Consider the following 16870-nt stretch of genomic DNA (forward strand, 5'->3'; position numbering starts at 1 on the left):
TGAACTCTCAGCAGCCAGTGCTCTTGGCAACTGGAGATGTGAGTTCCTCAGTCTTGAAAGGGGGACCTACGTGGCCACCACTGCTTGTCCTACAGCATCCTCTACATGTCCATCTCCAGATCCTTTCTCATTCCTCTGCCCCCAAGATGAGAAGAACCAGCCCTTGCTCACAAGGAGGTTATGGGAACATAGACTTGTGTTCTTTGTGGAACTGACAGGCCAGGGGATTCTGAGGGGAAGGGAGGCCCTCAGTGCAAATGAAGAGGGAAAGAGTGAGTAGCCAGACCAGGAACAGTTGAAAGACATTCCATATTAAAAACCTATAGGCTCAGAATGGGAGAAAATATTTGCAAATCATATATCTGATAAGTGTTTAATATCTGGAATATATAAAGAACTCCTAAAACTCAGCAACAAAAATGACAAATCACTCAATTAAAAAAATGAACAAAGAACCAAAATAGACATTTCTCCAAAGAAGATATACAAATGGCCAATAAGCACATGAAAAGATGCTCAACATCATTAGTCATCAGGGAAATGCAAGTCAAAACCACAATGAGATGCCAGTTCATGACTACTAGGATGGCTGTAATTTTTTAAGAAGGAAAATAAGTGTTGATGAAAACGTGGAGAAATTGGAACCATACATTGCTGGTGGGAATGGAAAATGGTATGGCCCCTGTGGAAAACAGTTTGGTAGTTCTTCAAAAAGTTAAAGAGAATTACCATGACCTAGAAATTTCACTCTTTGGTATATATTCAAAAGAATTGAAAGCAGGGACTCAAACAGATACTTGTACTCAGTGTTCACTGCAGCATTATTCATTATAGCCAAAAGGTGGAAACAGCCCAAATGCCCATCAACAGATGAATGGACAAAATGCGGTATATATGTACAATGGAATATTATTCGGCCATAAAAAAGAATGAAGTTCTGACACAGGCTACAACATGGATGAACCTTGAAAACATTATGCTAAGTGAAATAAACCAGATACAAAAGGACAAATGTTGTACAATTCCACTTATATGAAATATCTAGACGAGGCAAATTCATAGAAACAGAAAGTAGATTCAAAATTACCAGGGGCTGGGGAAAGGAGGAAAATAAGGAGTTATTGCTTAATTTTGTTTGGGTTGATGAAAAAGTTTTGGTGATAATCGTGGTGGTTGCAGAACATTGTGAATGTAAGTAATGCCACTGAACTCTACACTTAAAAATGGTTAGAATGGCAAATTTTATGTTATGTATATTTTACCACAATAAAAATAAAACCCATGGGAATAGGTCAATTCATAAAGACAGAAAGCAGACCGGTGGTTGCCAGGGGCTGGGAGGAGGAAGGAACGGGGAGTGACTGATTGGGTACAGGGTTTTCTGTTGGGGTTAAGAAAATATTTTGGAACCAGCAGGTACACAACACTGTGAATGTACTAAATGTCACTGAATTGTACACTTTAAAATAATTAATATTATGTTACGTTAATTTCACCTCAGTTTTTTTTAAAGGGAGGAAAAATACCTATGGGAAAAGAAAATCTATGAGGTACAGCCAAATAGGTACTCAAGGGGAAATGTATAGCCTTTCCAATGACGTATTTATTAGAATATAAGAAAGTCAGAAATGAGTTAAGCTTCCAACTCAAAAAGGTGGACAAGGTGTTAGAGGAAAGAGAATCTCCTGGACCCTAGAAGGGGGTGAGAGCAGGAGGTTTGAAGTTCTAAAACTGTGCTGTCCAATATGGTATCCACTTGCCACATGTGACTATTTAAAGTTAAGATAATTACAACTAATTAAAATTAAAAATTCAGTCCCTCAGTTGCACTATGTGCATTTCAAGTGCTCTGTAGCCACATGTGGCTAGTGGCTACCACATTGGACAGCAAAGACCCAGGGAACAATGGACAATAAACTAGCAAGCAAGTAACATGTGAGAGTTTCCAAAAGCAATGAGAACGATGAAGAAAATCCAGCAGGGCAATGAGTTTGATTGTCAGGGGGGGAGATGGGGGATGGGAATGAGGCTGGAGAAGCTGGCAGAAACTAGACCACGCTGAGCCTTCTGGACTCCACTCTTTGTTGAGGCACCTCATGTGTTCCACCCTCCTCATCCTCTGCTCCTCGGCTGGCAGTGCAGACCCAACACTGTCTTCTTCCTTCGCAGACCCTCCATTTCAGGAGGGCCAGTGGACAGAGGCCTGGGTTAAGCATCAAGAGACTGGCTTCCAGGCCTGGAGTGGCCTTGCCGTGAGACCTTATGCCATCCCTTCCCCGGGCTGACACTCTTTGTCTCAGAGTTTCTTTGGATACAGCAGGCCATGTGGCTGGAGCCAAGGGTTAGAGGCTTGCAGATTCTAGCTCTCCAGTGGCCTTGAATGCCAGGCTAAGGAGTTGAGTATTTGTCCTAAGAGCCACTGAAGGGGAAGAACACTGTTGCTTTGTCATTTTAGAGGTATCACTCCAGCCACAGTTTGGAATCTGAATTGTAAGGGTCTTAGAGTGGACACAGAGGGACCAGGGAGGAGGCTGATACAGTTGTCCAGGTGTGGGGTGGGAGTGACACAGGTAGAGAACACTGAGAGGGGATGGCACCAGGAAACATAACTGAGGTAGCATCTCTGTGACTCAGTGACTGTCACAGTTGGGGTTCCCCAAAAGCACGCCCAAGACAAAGATTCAAGTGCAAGTACTTCATCTGGGAACAGGCAGTTCACTGTATGGGGGGAGGGGAGGCAGCCAATGAAGGGAGCATTATTATCAAGCAAGTGACTACTGCAGGCAACTGGAGCTCAGCCCCCTCAGGCAGCTCCAGGAGTCAGTGTAGAACCCATTCCTCAGTTGTCCCACCAGCTCCCCAACAGTTACTGGTTGAGAGCTGCAGCCGGATCAGGGGGTCGTTAACTCTCTGGCAGTTCTTGCCAGCCACGTGTGAGCAGAGCAGGCTCCCCCAACCCCCCTGCAGGGAGGCAGATGCTGACAGTTGGAAGTCAGCCTGTTGGATACCACAGTGATGAGGCCACAGGAGATGGGCGGGGCACCCACAACCAATGCTGTAGTGACCTACCACATGTGGGGCCAGCATCAGTCAGGTTGTTGTTGAAAGACACAGAAACTCAACTCAGATTTAAGCAAAAAGTCTCTTGACTCTTGTATCTGAAATGTCGGGCAAGGTCTTGCTGAAAGACTCCAGGCTGACACTCTGCCAAGCACAGCAGCCCTAACAGAAGGAGGATGCCTCTTTCCCTAGAGTTCAGCCATAATCCCAGGGCCAACTCTCATTGGCTAAAGATGATTCTGTTTCCATCTCTCAGCCAATCAGTACTCAGGGATGCAAGGCTCTGATTGGCTAGGCCTGGGTCATGTGTCCACCCCTGGGGTTCTGGGATAGAGCTGGCTCCCCGTAGGCCACAGGAACTGAGACTCAGGCAGAATCATTTTCCAGGCACAGTGGGGTTACAGGAGGGGAAGGACAGGGAAGGTCAAGAGAGGAAAGAATTCAAGGAGATGCCCAGGTGTCTGGCTTGACTCCCCACTGGGTGACATTGAAGCATTTTACTGATATGGGGACACTATGGGCCTGTCTAGAGCCCTGGAATGCACCAGCAATTAAGGTGGGGTAGAAGGACAGACATGCAGGTCCCCAGAAGTCAGAAGAAGAGATGTTTTAACAATGAGGGCCCAATCACAGAAAGGAAGGTAGTTGGGAGCTCACTTGTGGTTATTGAAGTGTCTAGCTGGTCTCTGGAGGTCTCCCTGAGGCTGGTAGCCCCCACTCTCCCTCTTATAATCCCAAAAGCACCTTCAAGACCTGTCTAACTCCTCCTCCCACATTCTAGGCAAGGGGCCTCATCAGTCAAAACCACCAGGACTCAGGGGAAGGAGCATATGCCAGCACTTCACAATTCACCCAACCCTTCCCACATCTTCCTTCACCTGCTCCTCCTGGCCCCATTTGGCAGATGCACAGTCTGAGGCTCAGGGAGGCGGCCATGGACCCAGGCTCACACCTTCCCCTGGGGCACCTCTGGATTCCTGAGCTCAGGAGTGCCTGTGATATGAAATTGAAGCCAGCTTCTCTCTGGGAGGGCTGGAGAAGGTGCCCTGGGCTGGGAGAACTGAGTGTAGCGTGCACTTCTGGGGCAGGGCTCTGCAGCTATCTTCTACTCCCTGTGACCAGCCCTCTCCATCTCCCCCATTTCTAGGGAGTCAGGCCCCTCCTGAGCCAGCAAGCCAGCGAGCCCGCGGGGCTGTTTGCAAACAGCATTTTCAGTTTTCAGTATCATCAGCCTAACTTGAGTGGGCATCAAGAACATATTGCCGCACACTCAGTTCTCCAGCTGGAGAGCTGAGGAGGCTGGCCCCTGAGCCCAGGGATCACTCTGGCCCTAAGGGGATGTGAGGAGGCCAAGAAAGGCCTGGGAGCAGGAGGGATATGGGGGTGGTTTTGCCTGGAATTGCCTTCAAGAAGAGGTTTGCCCAGAGACAGCTGCTGCTGGCTGGAGAGGAGGGGGACCCTTGACTGTCTGGGACGCTGATGGGGTGGCTGAAGTCTGAGTTACCGTTTCACTTTAGCTAGAACTGGCTTTCCCAGCCTCAGTTTCCCCATCTGTAAAATGGAGACAATGGTCCCCCACCTCATGTGACTGTTGTGAGGATATGGTGTAATGCAGATGAAGATGTCAGTCAGCCTACTTCCTCTCCAGGCTGGGGATAAATGCTCTGCCAAGCTGCCCGGTGGAAGCAGAGATCCTTCCATCACTAAAGTGCTCTCGTCTCCAGGAGTGGGGCCCTCAGAGGCAAGGAGAGTCTCTGGCAGAGAAGGGGGAGTTGAGCCAGGTGGGCTCTGCAGAAGTCTCAGGGCTTGGGAAGGCTTAGAGCACTACTCGTCATGAAAATGCCTAGGTCCAAGGAATCGTTCTCAGATTCCGGAGGGTCTCGGGGCCAGCCAGCTTGGGGTGACCGTTGCAAGGCAGCTATGCAGAGGAGTAAGGAGAGTTGTGGGTCCCAGTCCTGCCTCAGCCGCTGGACCCACGCTGTGACCTTGGGGAAGTTCCCCTCTGAGGGCCTCAGTTTCCCCGTCTCTAAGATGGGAGTTTCACCTAGGCCAGCTTTATCACGCAGGGTTCGGTGGGGTCTGGGATTTGCCTTAAGAGCTGCTCTGAGGGGTGGGAGGGAGTCTCCGCCACCCAAACCCATGTTAGGTGTGTTAGTTTTACTATCGCCACTGTAACAAATTACCACAAACTTAGTGGCTTAAAACAACACAGATTTATTATCTTGCAGTTCTGGAGGTCAGAGTCTACAGTGGGCGCAGGGCTGCGTTCCTCCTGGAGGCTTTAGCTCCTCGCCTCTTCCAGCTTCTAACGGCTGCCCACATTCCTTGGCTCATGACCCTGCATCACTCTGACCTCTGCTTCCGTTGGCGCATCTCCTTCTCTGACTCTTCCCTCTTATAAGGACCCATGTAATCAGGTTGTACCCCTCCAGATAATCCAGGATTATCTCCCCATCTCAAGACCCTTAATTAAATCTGCAAAATCTCTATTAATATGTAAAGTAACTTAATCACAGGTTCTGAGGATTAGGACATGGGCATCTTTGGAGCCATCATTCTGCGTACTGCATTGGGCTTCAGCTGGAGCCTGTCCACTCTGACCTGCCCCAGCCCCTCTGAGAGCCCTCCCCTCATTGCACTCACTCTCACTTGCTCTGTTTCAGCCACACTGACTCCTCACAGATCCTCATCACGCCAGGCACACAGGCCAGACCAAGCCTTGGGACCCCTCCAAGCAGGGCTGGTGGGGTCCAGGGCTTAGAAACCTTGCTGACCTCTCTTCTGCTCTATGGTACAGATGGGAAGACTGAGGCCTGGAAAGGGAAAAGACTTGCCCAAGTTTGAGACTGGTATTTCCAGGACGGTTCTGGCTGGAAGACCCAACTAGTCTTAACTGTCCAATTTGCAGGGAGAGAAATGGAGGCCCAGTGGTTCCACCTAGATGCCATCCTCCCCTGAGGCCTTGCCCCGTCCACCCAGTCCTGAGGATGTGCTCCTGTTATTGAATTGCCAAGAACTCTGTTCCAGGCTGGCCATCACTGATTCATCCCAGTTGGAAATGATGAGCTAAGGGGCTCGTTGGCATCTCTCATGTCTGCAGTCCCCAGCGCCTAGCCCAGAGGTCACACTCGGTAGACTTCTGTTGAGGACAGAGCAGGTTTTTACAGAGGGTTTATATTTGATGTATGGATTCTTCTGCTAAGATAAAGAGTTGGACAGTACTGCCCTCGGACCTGGGTAGGAGGGGCCCTCCCCGGGCCCTACCCCTCAGAAGGCCTCTCTGTCCTTCTTTTGACCAGGTCCTTCCCCATGAGGAGTGTTCAGGGGCCAAGAGGACACATCACCAGAGCTTACATCCCTGCTTTAGACCACACTCTGGATACTGCGGCCCCTGGAATCCCCTACCCAAATGACCCCAGGCCTGCTTCCTGAGCCAGGGTGGGTCTTCCCTTGGGTGGCCTACACTGCCAGTGGGACCATCCCCAGGCCCAAAGAGTGGCTATTTTGGAGGCATGGGGCGTGAGCTTGGACGTGTAGGCTGGAGTGCATGTGTGTGTGCGGCTCCTTATGGTGAGGGACAGAGTCAGAGATGAGAGGAAAGTGGAGGGCAGGCGGCTCCCCCAAAAACATTCCACCAGAGAATTCGGAGGAGACCAGGAAGTCTGAGTCTGCACCTGGCATTGCAGGTTATCATGAAGATAATGCTCATCAAGGTAGGAGAGTAGAACATGCTTTGTTTAACAGTTTGCTAGCCTGAGTTGTAACTTTTATTTATCTGTATAGGATGTGGGCCTCCATTTGTACTCTCATCTTCGGCCTCACAATGTTAAGGGCAGGCCAAGAGTCTTGAGAAATCCTCCCAACCCCGAGACCTATGGGGGTCTGGCTGACCTTCCCGGCATCCTGTCCCCTCCAAATCCAGCTGACCCCTCTCTGTCTTCTCTCCCCAGGATAGTTGCTGCCCGGGAGAAGCGACCCGGGCGCCCCACTAGGGCGACGGCCCCCGCCCCCAGGGCCGGGATCATGAAAGGCCTCGGTGACAGCCGCCCCCGCCACCTCTCCGACAGCCTGGACCCACCACACGAGCCCCTGTTCGCAGGACCTGACCGCAACCCCTACCTGCTATCGCCCACGGAGGCCTTTGCCCGCGAGGCTCGCTTCCCTGGGCAGAACGCTCTGCCGGGGGATGGTCTCTTCCCACTCAACAACCAGCTGCCGCCGCCAAGCAGCACCTTCCCCCGAATCCACTATAACTCCCACTTCGAGGTGCCAGAGGAGAGCCCCTTCCCCAGCCATGCCCAGGCCACCAAGATCAACCGGCTGCCTGCCAACCTCTTGGACCAGTTTGAGAAGCAGCTGCCCATCCACCGCGATGGCTTCAGCACACTCCAGTTCCCCCGCGGTGAGGCCAAGGCCCGCGGCGAGAGTCCTGGGCGCATCCGCCACCTGGTCCATTCAGTCCAGCGGCTCTTCTTCACCAAGGCACCCTCACTGGAGGGCACGGCAGGCAAGGTCGGTGGCAATGGCAGCAAGAAAGGTGGCATGGAGGACGGCAAGGGCCGGAGGGCCAAGAGCAAGGAGCGGGCCAAGGCTGGGGAGCCCAAACGGCGCAGCCGCTCTAACATCTCGGGCTGGTGGAGCTCCGATGACAACTTGGACGGTGAGAGTGGTGCCTTTCGCAGCAGTGGCCCAGCCTCCGGGCTGATGACACTAGGCCGACAGGCGGAGCGCAGCCAGCCGCGGTACTGCATGCACGCCTACAACACCATCAGCGGGCACATGCTCAAAGCCGCCAAAAACAACACCGCCGAGCTGACTACCCCGCCAGCCCCGCCCGCACCCCCGGCCGCCTGCCCCAGCATTGGGGTGGGCACTGACACCAATTATGTCAAGCGGGGCTCCTGGTCCACTCTGACCCTCAGCCACGCCCATGAGGTCTGCCAGAAGACCTCAGCCACCTTGGATAAGAGCCTGCTAAAGTCCAAATCCTGCCACCAGGGTCTAGCCTACCATTACCTGCAGGTGGGTCCCTGCCAGGGTCAGGGGTGGGGTGAGGACTGTGGGGAAGGCCCCGGTTTTGAAGCCCACCTGTACCACAGATTCACTTGGAAGCTCACCTGTGTAATGGGTATCTGGTGGTACCTGCCAATAGGGGTATTTCTTCTACTGGTCATGCTCTCACAGACATTGATTAGTTCCCTTCTGAACCTAGGCCTGAGTCAGAACTAAAACATGTCCCTGCCCTTTAGAAATCTGGAAGCTGTACCATCCCCTCCCCACCCCAGGACCAATTGCATGGCATTCTAACTGCTGGCCTCTGGAGCCCACCACACCAGGGGCTTCTTGAGGACAAGGATCACATCTGATTCAGCTGTGTGTCCCCAAGGTCTGGGACAGGGTCTGGCACAGAGGAAGTGCTCAGGAAATATGAGAGAGGAGGGGCCAGATGAACAGATGGACACTTAAGTGAACAGAGCTAGAAATAAATAAGACATAGCCCCAATTATCAAGATGCTAGGAGAGAAAGACGCATGAACAGACAGTCATGTCAGTGTGAGCAGAGTGGGATGGAGACCAGCAGGGAGGGCTGCGGGAGCCCAGAGGCCCTAACTCAGCTTGAGGGACTAGCTTTCTTCTTTCAGATGCTAACGTTTATTGAGGCACTTATTATGCACCAAGGCCACACTCCTGGAAAGTGGCAGAAAGCTCAGAGACATCTCTGCTGCTACACAGCCCTTGGGGCTCTCAAGGGCAGGGTGAGTGGCTGTGAACTGGGTGTAGTTCCTGGGGGCAGAGCCCAAGCTGTGGGTGGCAGTTACAGGAAACAGATTTCAGTTCATGTCAAGATGGAAGGGGCTGCTTCTGTAGGTAGTGAGCACCTTGTCATGGGGGTTATGCCAGCATAGGCCTGGCCAGCCTTTGGGACCACATTCGATGCATTTTGAAACAGATGAACATCAAAGTCTGACAAAGCCCTAGGTTCTTGTCATTCTATATACAATTCCAAAGAGAGTGAGACTAGGGGTGGGAGGGGGCTTTTTTTTTTCTTCAATAGGAGGAAAATGAAATCTAGGCAGTATTTTATATATTTAAAGCTTTTGTGGCTGTCTATCCAATTGCTTAGTTTAGAAACATCAGAGAGGGTGGTGTATGACCTGGCTCCCTCTCCAAATGGTGTGGTTTGGCCTGATCATGTGAAAATGCTTCAGAAACACCATGAAAGGGTGCCCTGCAGGCCCTGGGGTTTGTGCTGCCTGCCTGGGTCATGGGAGGTAGGTGGGTGGGGTCTGGGGGAGCAACAGGTTTTGAGCAGGGATATACAAGACCACCTTCTCAAGGACAGGGAGAGGTAAGGAGACTAGCAAATTGTTTGAAAGGTAGAATGTGCTGGCCCTCGTGACTGGCTGGGCAGTTAGCTAGGCGGGAGGGTTATGGGAACACTGAGGGGAGCTCCTGGGGTGGGAGTCCCAGACAGACACCCTCCCTTAGCCAGGAATCAGCTTCTGGCAGTGTGGGCACCTGGAAGGATGTGGTGTCTGTACAGATGTAGTGACACCAGGAGTGTGCATCTGTACACATGGTGAAGAATGAGTATGCTATGTACACTGAGACCTGTGTGTACCGGGCATCTGTGGTGAAGTGTGTAGACATGGTGAGGGTGTGCAATCTGTATGTGTTAACGCAAGGACACAGTGAACTGGGGACATGTTGAGATGTGTCTGCAGTGTGGTGGTTGCTGGTATGTACGTGGGGAGGGGTGTGAGTGTGCTCTGCGTTCATGCTGTGTACACGTCGAGGGTCATGCATGCGATAGAGTGTTTGCTGCCGTGCATCCTTGGTGGGATGGGCGTATGGGAAGGTATGCTTACTCTCTGAGATAGGGGACCACGGCAAGGCGGGTTCCCTCTGTGCTCGGGCTGAGGTGCGTGTGAGTTCTGAGATGTGCATACTCATTCATCATGAGGTGAACATCCATTGTGTGTATCAGGTGAATGAGGGGTGTAGAAGACTGTGCAGCTGCCCTGGGGCAGCTGGCAGAACCTGGCCTTGGAAGGGCAGGAGAGGTCCCCTTGGTTGGTTTTTGCCACTGTAACCTCTGGGGACCAGGGCTGCCTTCACAGCTGTGACCTCACTTGCCCTTATCACAGCCACTTCCACCGGTGTGGTCCCTGAGGTTCGGATGGGAAAACTGAGCCTTTTTTCCAGGTCACCTTCTCAAGCCTCTGTACCCTGTACTTCAGTTTACCCACCTGTAAGATATGCAGTGTTGACTGGTCCCAAGGACCCTGCCCCGTACTGATGTGTTAGGGTCCATTGACGGTCCTTCTCCCCCACCCCCCAATCCTAGGGCCAGGCTCTTGGTGCCAGGTCTAGGGGCCTCTCTCAGGCCTACGGCTCTCATCTGTGCAGTGGGATCATAAGACATCCTCTGAGATAGCAGGGTGAAGTGAAGGGAGCACAACAGTGTTCAGGAGGGTAGCAACAGTGGAGGCCATTGCGTTCATGTGCCCTGGGCAGTTTTGCTAGGGCACAGCCAGCCTGGCATCCAGGGAGAAATCTGTGGCTGGAGAGGGCAGGGACTTGCTTAAGGCCACACAGTGAAGCAGTGGCAGAGCCGGCTCTGGAACCCAGGTATCCTTCCTAGCCCAGCTCTCCGCCGTACTGCAGGGAGCCTTCAATGGCAGTACCCAGCGCCCAAGACTGAACTCTCCGAGGTGGGGAGCGAGGGGGCTTCAGGGCCTCGAGCTGAGGGTTCTCATCGTCGGCTCACTTCCCAGGTGATGCGCCCGAGGACGGGCTGCCGGCGGCGCGCTGGGCTGTGCGCTGCCCCCCGCGCCATCCTCGCTGAGGCCTGTCTGCCCATCCCCAGGTGCCCGGCGGCGGAGGCGAGTGGAGCACCGCGCTGCTGTCCCCGCGCGAGGCGGACGCCGCGGCCGAGGGCCCCATCCCGTGCCGGCGCATGCGCAGCGGCAGCTACATCAAGGCCATGGGCGACGAGGACAGCGACGAGTCCGGCGGCAGCCCCAAGCCTTCACCCAAAACGGCGGCTCGGCGCCAAAGTTACCTGAGGGCCACGCAGCAGTCGCTGGGAGAGCAGAGCAACCCCCGCAGGTGAACGCGCAGCCCCGCCCCCTAGAGCCCCGCCCCCAGGCCAGCCCCGCCCCTGGGAAAGCCTGTCGGACGTCCGAGTCCTGCCCGGGAGGTCTCTGCTGACAAGTGAGTCCTGCCCCTTGGAAGCCCCGCCAACAAGAAGTCCTGACCACTTGTGAGTTCTGCTCCCTAAGTGGACCACTCCCTTAAAGGGAGTCCCGCCCCATGGGAGCCCCGCCCCTCCGGTGAGCCCCGCCCTCCGTGAGCTTTTCCCTGGGAAAGCCTCTTTCCGCACGCGCAAGCCCCGCCCACAGGCAGGCCTTGCCTCCTAGGTGAGCCCCTCCCGGGTATGAGCCCCTCCCGGGTATGAGCCCCTGGGAACCTCGCAGCCCGCGAGAGTGCGACCCCACAGATGGATCCTGCCTTCTAGCCTCAGAGACAGGTGAACCGGCGCGCGCAATGATCCAGGTTCCCTAGGTGAACCCGGCTTTAGGTTAGCTTCCTCCCTGAGATCCTCGTTCTTAGATTGGCCCCTTCACTTTGAGGAGTTGACTCTAGAGAGCCCCGCCATTTGGTGAGCCACCCCATAATTCCTCCCCCCCCCCCCCCCCCGTTAAGTCCTGATCACAGATGAGCCCCATCCTTTGGTAAACAGTAAGGAGAGCCTCTCTAGAGAGACTGGCCCGGGGTAAACGCTGCCTGCAGAAGCCACACCCCCAGGTGAGTTCCATGCCCACAGGGGACCTGCCCCAGGGGACCCTCTTCTTCAGGTTCAGAGAATCCTGCCCTTAGTGAGCCCACCACTTGTGCCAGCGCTGCCCAGAGAAGGCCAGAGCCCCCTCTGCCCTTGCCCCTGTAATTGATCCCTGTGGTCAGCTCCAAGACTGGGGAGGGGCGAGGACCCAGAAGTCAAAGGAAACAGACAGTCCCATCCCTGGCTGGAACCCCACCGTTCCCGCCCCGTCCTGTTGCTCTACGACTTGGAAGAGTTAGTGAAAGTATGAACGAATGAAATGCCTGCACACAGAAAGCACCGATTAAACTGTCAGAGAGAGGGGTGAGAAGTCAGCGTGGGGATTAGAACAGAAAGGACTGAGAGGAGAGTTGCAGAAAGTCTAGGGAATGAGGCACCAAACAGGCAAAACTTAGTAGAGGGGATTCCAAGTCCACCGAGGAGAAGAAATAAAGGCAACTCAGAAACAAACAAACGAAGCTTTGGAAGAGTTAAAGGAAAACTTAGTCCTAGGCCTTTAGCTACTCGGGGCATGAGCCATGACTTCAGGCTGGACGTAACCTGGGGGGACTGCGACAGAGGGAAGAGAGCAGGTCTGACAGTAGCCCTGGGGGGCTGCGGGGGCAGTGCCCTTGGAGAAGCCAGAGTCGCACTGGCTGGGAAAGAAGGCAGAGTAGTGGCCTCCACCTGGGAATTCAGGCCACTGCTGGCCAGTGCCAGGTCTGTCCCACTCTGAGCCTCAGTTTCCCCATCTTTAAGTGAGGGGGCTGAGTTGGATGATCTCTAAGACCCTTCTGGTCCTGAGATCCTACAATTCTATGAAGGGGGCATTGAGGTGGAAATGTGGGCAGGACCAGGACACAGGGCTTGAATGAGAGGGAGTCAACAATAAGAGTAGTAGTAACAGAATGGGCGCCATCTGTCAGCACTTGCTGCACCGTGGGCTCTGTGCCTGCCCCCCTGCACTTCAGTCTGCGTCACTGAATCCTCATCACACCCCAAGCAGGCAGGCACAGTGTCATCCCCTTTATTGGTGAAGAGACTGAGACTTAAGCAATCGCTGATGACTTGCCCAGGGTAACCCGGTGAGGAAGCTGGGTTCCAGTCCAAGCCTGTCCGTGTCAAGGGCCCGAGCTGTTGACTTCTTGGACCTTATCTTTAGAGCAGTGGTGGGAGGAGACCCAGGGTCAGGTAGATACGAGAAGGATTGAAGAGCCAGGGTGAAGTGGTGACTCTTCTGGGGCCTGGTGGAGGCCACCTGGACATCATGTTGAAACTGATGTCCTTTGGGCAGCCCTAGCCTGAGGTCAGGGCTCTGGGCTTGACCTACCTCCTCTGTCCAGCCCTGGAATTGCCCTAGATCTGCAAGGGAGGGGGCTGTAGAATTGGGCTGGTGTGAGCTGCCTCTGGTTTGAGATAGTCAAAAGCAAGCTTGTGCTGCCACCTGGCGGCAGCAGCGGATGTGACATGAGAGGGCGGCCTGCACCCTCCAGATTCACAAGGGCTTCAAAAGCTGGGAGCTCTCCCCTTGCTCATCACCCCCGACACTACCTGGGCTGGCAGTGACTCCCATTTTTCCCTCTGCCACTGAATGACTTTGGCCAGTCTTTTCCTCTCTGGGCCTCAGTTTCCCAGGCTGAACAATGGATGGTCTGAGCCTTGTCTGCTCCTCCCCACCACCAGGAGTCTGGACCGCCTGGATTCAGTGGACATGCTGCTGCCCTCCAAGTGTCCGAGCTGGGAGGAGGACTACAACCCCGTCAGCGACAGCCTCAACGACTCCAGCTGCATCAGCCAGGTGAGGGGAGAGGCAGCCAAAAGGTCAGTGGGCTTGGGAGAGCCCCGACTCCTACCCAAGAGAAGACAGTCAGACGTCCAGGCCCATCCCCTGTTGAGTGGTCCCCAGATGTCTGCACTGTGCTTCTGTTCAGTCATTGTTCCCAAAGCTGCCTGTGTGTGTATCTCTGCCCCGTTGACTGTCCTGTGGCTGGAGACACAGAGAGGCTGCTCTGCTGCTGTAGATCCAGATGCCCTGAGAAGAGGAGACCTGGGAGACCTGGCTTTGAGTCCCAGTCTTGTCACTGACAATATGAACCCAGGACAAGTCACCCCCTCCCTGAGCCTCAGTTTCCTGATTTACCACAGAAGGGTGACAATTCCTATTTCAAAGGGCTGTGAGGAATCAGGGAGATAATGACCATAATATGCTCAGCTAAGGGTAGCTACCTTTACGGGTATTATCGTCATCTTGCTGTGTGACGTCAGGCAAGTTGCTTGTCCACTCTGGACCTCTCTGTCCCACCTGCTCCATGGAAACTTGGACATCCAGGCCCAGACAACTCTGCCACTAACAGCGATAAGCACACTGTGCTGCACTTTTAATTCTCTCAGCCATCAGGTCCTTGAACCCTCACAGCCACCCCCAGAGGGTGCCTTAGTATCCATATCCCCTTTTCACAGATGAGGAAACTGAGGCTCAGATAGGTGAGGTCACACAGCGAGGAGGAGGCAAAGCTGGGCAGGGACCCCACCCCTGGACCCCAGCCCCTGCTGTGTGCACAGTACTTTAGGATTTGCAAGGGCAGACCAGCAAAAGCTTGAGGGCTTCCCCCTGGTGTGGATGGGGAGACGAGGCCCAGAGAGGGCAGACACCTGCCAGTAGTAGCACAGTGAGGCAGTGGAGACAGGTGCAGTTCAGCCTCCTCTCCGGGTCCCACTGTGCAGCCCTGTGGCCCGCGTTAATGGACTGCTTAGAACTGGAAGGCTCTGGGGTCCCAGCTCCTCACCACTCCATTATTCTTGGCCTGGCCAAGCCCTCTGCAGCCCCTCACCCTCAGCACTGTCATTCCCAGACCCCAAAGAGACTGGCCTTAGATGTGGGGAGGGGTAGAGCGCCCCAGCCATGGGACCCTCTGCCCCTGCCAGCCTTATCCAGGTCTCGCCAAGTCTCACCTGAATGGTTGTCCTGGCCCCTATGCCTGCCGCTTCCAATCTTTTCTCAGCCACCAGAGGGAGCTTGTGAAAGATGGAAGTCAGATCATGCCATGCCCCTGCTCCAGACTCCCCCATGGCTCCCACCTCACCCTTAGTGAAAGCTGGAGTCCTTACTCAGACCTGTGAGGCCCTGCCTCCTTCTCAGATGTGACGTCCGACTTGTTCTGTCGCTCGCCCTGCTCCAGCCACAGTGGCCTCCTTTCTGCTCCTCACACACCTTATTCGTGCCCCAGGCTCACTGCATTTGCTGTTCCCTTTCCCAGGAGCACTCTTCTCTCGACTCTTTGCACAGCTGGCTCTTCTCTGTGTTCAGTCTTGGGTCAAATGTCCCCTCCTCAGAGGAGCCTGCCCTGTCATTGTCTAAAGGAACCTCCCAGGATGCTGTCCCCTTTCTTTGCTTAACTTTCCTGACAGTACTTATCACTATCTGGAATTATTTGTTTGCTTATCTACGTGGCGTCTCTCTCACTCTTAAGACTTGGAGCTCCCTGCAGGCAGGGACCTTACTGTCTTGTTCCCCACAGTGTCCCCAGCATGTGGCACAGGGCATGTAGGTGTTTGCTGAGTGGACAACTTCCCTCCCTCTGTCTCCCACTCTCCCATGTTCTGTCAGCTCTGTCTTCCCGTCTGTTTGTATCCGTCTCCTTCTGTTTTTATCTCCCCTCGTTCACGTTTTTCCCTGACTCTCTATTGTGTCTCATCTCCATGTTTCTCTCTGGGTCTGTCTGTCTCTCTCACACACCCCATCTCTATGCTCTGCCTGCTCCTAGCACATGGGATACTTTTATCCTCTGGGCACACAAAAAGGCACATGGAATCAGCCAGGCTGGGGACCCCAGCAGGTCTCTCCCACTACCCCCTGGCCACCCCCAGCTCTCTCCTCTAACCCCCCAAACCCTCACCCCCACAAGTTTGAATGACCTGAGCTACATCTATGACCCCAAAATCAAAGATGTGCCAGCTCTGGCTGTATCTCTGAAACCTCAACTCCTACCAGAAGGAGCCCCCTCCCACCATGCACTGGACTGTGTAGGCCCTGACCAGGGAAGAGAAAGCTCTGGGCTCTGTCCCTCATCTGTAGATCCTGGGGGGCTGCCTGCCCAGGTGAGAGGCAGCAGACAGGGCATCTATGGCCCCAGGGACCAGACCAAGAGGAAGACTTGTAAACAGCAGATTACAAGTCCTCAGCAATGCCCAGTCCCAGAAGGAGTGAACCTCCCATCCCTAGGGGAAGCCAAGTGAGACCTCCTAGCACCTGGGCCCCAGCCAGTCTGGGGAGGAGGTTAGATGAGCCAACCACAACCTCTCTTGCAGCCGAGCCTGAACACCCCTCCCAGGCTCCAGCCCCAGCCTTGGTCTCCCCATAACCCTCCCCCTCTCTTCCCTGCAGATTTTTGGACAGGCCTCCCTGATCCCCCAGTTGTTTGGCCATGAGCAGCAGGTCAGTATGTTTGCCATTCCCTTGTACCCCAACCTCAGAGTCCAGGGCTGGGTCTTAGGCCTGGCATCTGAGCGGTCCTAGCCCCCAGCCCGGGCAGGTACAAGCAGAGCCAGCACCAGGAAAGCCACCTCTGGTGAGGATGGAGCTGTGGCTCACGTTGGTGCCCTTACCGCCCACTCCCTGGTCCTATCACTTCACTTCTCTCTGCCTCCGTTTCCTCTTCTCAAAAATGGGAAAGAATGAGCTAGAATCTATCGATGGGACAAGAAATAACCCCAGGAGAAGGAGAGGTATTCCCTGAGAGTCTTCTGGCTCCCTCGCTCCTCACCTCCCCCAAAGCCTGGGAAAGGTCTGGGGAGACTTTTATGTGGACAGGTCGAGGGCTGGGGGCTGGTGGTATTGACCTCCAGGTCCAAGCCCCCTGATCCCCTGACTTTTCCCCTTTCTTGGGCTCCAACAAGACCTTTAAGGACATTGAGGTGTTGGAATGAGTGCAGAGACTTTTCAATTTTACAAAAGTTGGTATACAAAAGAGGTGGTGCCCGTCCTGG

At 54.1% G+C, this 16870-nt stretch overlaps 1 protein-coding gene across 6 annotated transcripts in view; it reads left to right on the forward strand.

The window, feature by feature from the left end:
* The window catches only part of DLGAP4 (DLG associated protein 4), a 202286-nt gene that overhangs the window by 106335 nt on the left and 79081 nt on the right, over positions 1–16870 (forward strand). For 4 of the 6 annotated variants that reach the window (XM_070247650.1, XM_070247652.1, XM_070247651.1 and 1 more), the window contains 4 exons: positions 7011–8082; positions 10931–11172; positions 13568–13682; positions 16269–16319. In XM_070247650.1, coding sequence (XP_070103751.1) covers positions 7084–8082; positions 10931–11172; positions 13568–13682; positions 16269–16319 — 1407 coding nt within the window. In that variant the 5' untranslated portion in view covers positions 7011–7083. The remainder of the gene's footprint in view (positions 1–7010; positions 8083–10930; positions 11173–13567; positions 13683–16268; positions 16320–16870) is intronic. The other 2 variants (XM_070247654.1, XM_070247655.1) reach the window with 1 other exon arrangement.

The sequence above is a fragment of the Equus caballus genome, chromosome 22 (assembly GCF_041296265.1).
Source record: "Equus caballus isolate H_3958 breed thoroughbred chromosome 22, TB-T2T, whole genome shotgun sequence".
Classification (NCBI taxonomy): Eukaryota; Metazoa; Chordata; class Mammalia; order Perissodactyla; family Equidae; genus Equus; species Equus caballus.